A 4,148-nucleotide genomic window follows, 5' to 3' on the forward strand; every position below is an offset into this window, starting at 1 on the left:
GATATTCCCATAGATCCAAAAAGGGGGTGTCCTGACCTTCATTCCTGAGGGGTCTGGGTCACAGGTCATTGAAGGCTTCGGGAGGGTGGGTCTTCCGTGCTGCTCTGGGGATTCTGTAGATCGTTTGCCCGACAGAAGGAATCCAGATCTGGACATGCAGCGGTCCCAACCCCAGGCTAGCCGCTCTGAAGCCTCCTTCTGCTGCATCAACACAAAGGTCTCTACCCGGGTCTCCAGGGGCCGACTCTGAGACACGGTGATCCCAGGTGTGTTTGGTAGCATTTTCAATGACTGGGGTGTTTTTGTTTTTAAATAGCTTGCCAGGCCTGTCTTCTGAAGCATCTCTGGGTGGACTAAAACCTCCAGCCTTTCACTTAGCAGCTGAGTACATTAACCCCTGGGACCACCACAGACACTCAACACTGCTTTCTCACCCTGCGGGCAGAGGTACAGAAAGTAGCCAGAGACAGCCCTGGGGGACAGCAAATGGTCATCCAGCTCAGGTTTTCATGAGCCCGGGCATGAGCAGGAATGACGCAGGGGTTCTGAATTCTACAAAGCGTTTTTCGTCAGTTCCTAACAGTTTCGGTCCCTACACTTTCTTATCTGCCTTCTTTGTCATTTCTAGATGTGGACCGATATTTCAGTACATGCTTCATGGATGCATGCGTGAGCTAGATTGCTACTTTCTATACCCCAGGGCGGTCTCTCGGCTGGAGACGGGGCCTGGGGCGACCTCCCGGGTTAGTGGCACATACAGATGTATACTCGGCAGTTCTCTTGCTCTTTTGCAGGCCCCGCCATCCCCGTGGGCGTGGATGTGCAGGTGGAGAGCCTGGACAGCATCTCCGAGGTGGACATGGTAAGCCGAGCCCTCGGCAGGGCACCTTCCAGGGAGCAGCCCCACGAACGAGCTCCCGTGGGAGCTTGGGGGCTGGGCGGGCCTTGTGCTCACAGGATGGGCAGAAGGAGCAGGAGGTGATACCGATGGGGCTTGGAAGCTGGCCCCGGAAAATCTAGAGCTGGGGTTCTCGAACTTCTCAGGTAAAAATAACTTGGGGAGTTTTGACTTGAAAATTCCTACCTGCCACTCCAGACCTCCTGACTCAGAATCTCTGGGCATGAGGGTCCGGGCGCTGTGTTTTGAACAGGAGTTAGAAAGCCAAGAGGGAAGATGCATATCTCAAAATTCAAGCCTCGAGTTACAATACTGCAGGATTCTATGGGGGAATGGGAACCGTGGTGGAGGGAGTAATGGGCTGCTTTGGGCTGCTACTGTCAAAGTCAGAAGTTTGAACCCATCAGCCACCTCTTGGAAGAAAGATGGTGCGGGCTTTCACCGCCTGTTGAGATTGTACAGTCTCGGAAACCCTCAGGGGCAGTTCTACTCTGTCCAACACGGTTGCTATGAGTCAGAATCAACTTGATGGCATGAGTGAGGGTGATGGGGGAAACTGTTGAATGACGCAGGAAGGATTGCACAGAATCATTATTACAAACAGAATGGGTTAATATTAACCCATTCCAGAGGCAGCATGAGCTGGAGGATCCAAGATGCCGGGAAGGATTCGCCAAAACCAGAGTGGCCCTTCCCCTGTGTGTGGTGGGGGAGTGCATGCCGCTGGCTGATGCACTGCAGCCAAGACAGGTCAGGGTCCGACCGTCACGGGGCATGATCTCCGTGTCTCCTCTCTCCTCTCTCCAGGGGCTCCCTCCGGCCACCGTCATCACGCACTCTTTCTATCCTTCCCTCACCAGCTCCCACCAGAGGAGTTTGCAGGCACCTTTTTACCCATTTACACCTGGTCTCTTCTCTCTGGTCGTGGCAAGGGTGCTCAACTCTTGGTGAAAGGAATCGATACGCTTTCTGGGTGATAAGCTTCCGCCTAAGTCCACTCATCCACTCACCCATCCAATCCTCCATCCTGCTGACATGTAGTGAGCACCGGCTGTACCTGGCCAGACCCTGCACTAAAGCTGGGGCCCCCTGGTGGGACAGACTCCGTTCTGTCTTCCGTGACCTTCTAGGTCTAATGGCAGAACCCCTCTTGGCGGGAGCGTGTGACCACTCAGCCTTCTGGAATGAAATTCACTGAGCCGAAAGCAGATGTTTATCCAGGGAGGTGCAGAAGAAACTGTCCAAGAGGGTTAGATGAGTAAGAGTAAGGTTTGTGGGCAAAATCCTACCATACTGGCTACCAGGCCAGACTGTTGACAGCCGTCGTGGTCCTTATCAAAGCCTCCAGGGCCGATTGCTCAGCCTCCTGATACACAGCAACAAAGAACTCTTTTCTGATGACAGCAACACCTTTGTCACGGCTTCAGAACTGTCGCCTCTGGCTATGGGGCATCACCCCATCGAGGACGTGGTAGATTCTAACAGGGGAGTCTTTCTAAGCACTCTCTCTTTCATCTCGCCGTGGCTCCTTAGGACTTCACCATGACCCTGTACCTGCGGCATTACTGGAGGGACGAGAGGCTGGCCTTCTCCAGCACCAGCAACAAGAGCATGACCTTCGACAGTCGGCTGATAAAGAAGATCTGGGTCCCTGACATCTTCTTCGTTCACTCCAAAAGGTCCTTCACCCACGACACGACCACGGACAACATCATGCTGAGGGTGTTCCCAGATGGTCACGTGCTGTACAGCATGAGGTACCTGTCTGGGGAATCACCATTTCTTTGTCCGATGCCCCTGCAGCATGTGTGGGTAGTCCCTCCACCCTGGAGAGTTGGTCCTTTGGATTGGTGTGTGGGCCACATGGAAAGATTGGAATCTTCTGATACCAGCTTCAGTAGGTGGGCTCTTCTCTTTCATTGGGGAACTTAAGCTTGAGTTCGATGACTGAGTACGTAGTCAGCTCTGAATATGTAAGAGAGATGATGCGTACCCACTCTCTGCCTTGCCAGGTAATAGGGACTAAACAGCGCTGTATTACTGCTGCAGATCACTGGCTGAGCTTGACATGGTCTTCTCTACATCTTCCTGGTCTACTTGCAGGCTTCTCGAAATCAAACACTAATTACAGACACTTGCTGGGCTTTGAAGGGCCCTGGTGGCATAGTGGGTTATCAGTTGGGTTTCTAATTCCAAGGACACAGTTCAAATAGCCCACTAGCTATTCTGCAGAGAAAGATGAGGTTTTCTGCTCCTGTAAAGATTTACCAGCTTGGAAACCATCAGGAGCAGTTCGCCTCTGTCGGAAGTCACTACATGTCGGAAATGACTCGATGGCAGAGAATTGTTGTTGTCACTGGCCTTGGGTAGAGGGTGAAGGTCAGGGTGAGTCTAAATCCTCCCAGGCATCAATGGGTCTCACCAGCTCATGGGCCAGACTTGCTGGAGGAGGGGGTGCCCAGGGCTGCTGTAGGACATCAGGCAAACCACCAAAAGCAGCTGCTACAGACAAGGGAAGCCAAAAAAGGAAGGTTCTATAACCTAGCTACCAGCTTCCAAACTTCTGAAGTAGACATGAGAAAGTGGCCACTCCTGGCTGTGTGCTGTGTTCTCCTGACTGAATAGATGTATGAGCCAATAGCCCCCTACACAAGCCAACCTGCCTGTTTGGGTTGTCTAGGATCACCGTGTCTGCCATGTGCAACATGGACTTCAGCCACTTCCCCCTGGACTCACAGACCTGCTCGCTGGAGCTGGAGAGCTGTAAGTATTCATGTTTATCACCACAACCCTCACCTTCTTCCCTCTCTGACCTTTGTGTTGTCATGACCACGAGCTAAATGCTGACCACGCCACAATACCGAACTGTTGACTGCCACAGGACTTCTCTGTATCTTTGTCCTGGTCAGAAGTTCCGGAGTCACATGAGCGTGTTTTCTGCCCGCAGATGCATACACAGATGAGGACCTGATGCTGCATTGGAAGAACGGGGACGAGTCGCTGAAGACGGATGAGGAGATCTCCCTGTCGCAGTTTCTGATCCAGAAGTTCCACACCACTTCCAGGCTGGCCTTCTACAGCAGCACCGGTAGCTAACCTTCCCCATGGTTTCACTCAAATGTGAACGAAATCACATTCGAAGTCCTCTCCAGCCTCCCAGGGAAAAGAAAATGCCATTATTGAAATAATGCAAAGTCCTTAAAAACATAACTGTTGAAAGGCACAACGTAAGGAGTGAAGCTGCTAGTCT

General features: G+C 52.3%; 1 protein-coding gene across 1 annotated transcript in view; it reads left to right on the forward strand.

Moving 5' to 3' along the window:
- The window catches only part of GABRR2 (gamma-aminobutyric acid type A receptor subunit rho2), a 46,018-nt gene that overhangs the window by 28,003 nt on the left and 13,867 nt on the right, over positions 1 to 4,148 (forward strand). The window contains exons 3-6 of the mRNA XM_030886757.2: positions 795 to 862; positions 2,432 to 2,655; positions 3,579 to 3,661; positions 3,846 to 3,986. Coding sequence (XP_030742617.2) covers positions 795 to 862; positions 2,432 to 2,655; positions 3,579 to 3,661; positions 3,846 to 3,986 — 516 coding nt within the window. The remainder of the gene's footprint in view (positions 1 to 794; positions 863 to 2,431; positions 2,656 to 3,578; positions 3,662 to 3,845; positions 3,987 to 4,148) is intronic.

The sequence above is a fragment of the Echinops telfairi genome, unplaced genomic scaffold (genome assembly GCF_000313985.2).
Source record: "Echinops telfairi isolate 266 unplaced genomic scaffold, ASM31398v2 ScPeMD7_3533;HRSCAF=4204_0, whole genome shotgun sequence".
Classification (NCBI taxonomy): domain Eukaryota; kingdom Metazoa; phylum Chordata; class Mammalia; order Afrosoricida; family Tenrecidae; genus Echinops; species Echinops telfairi.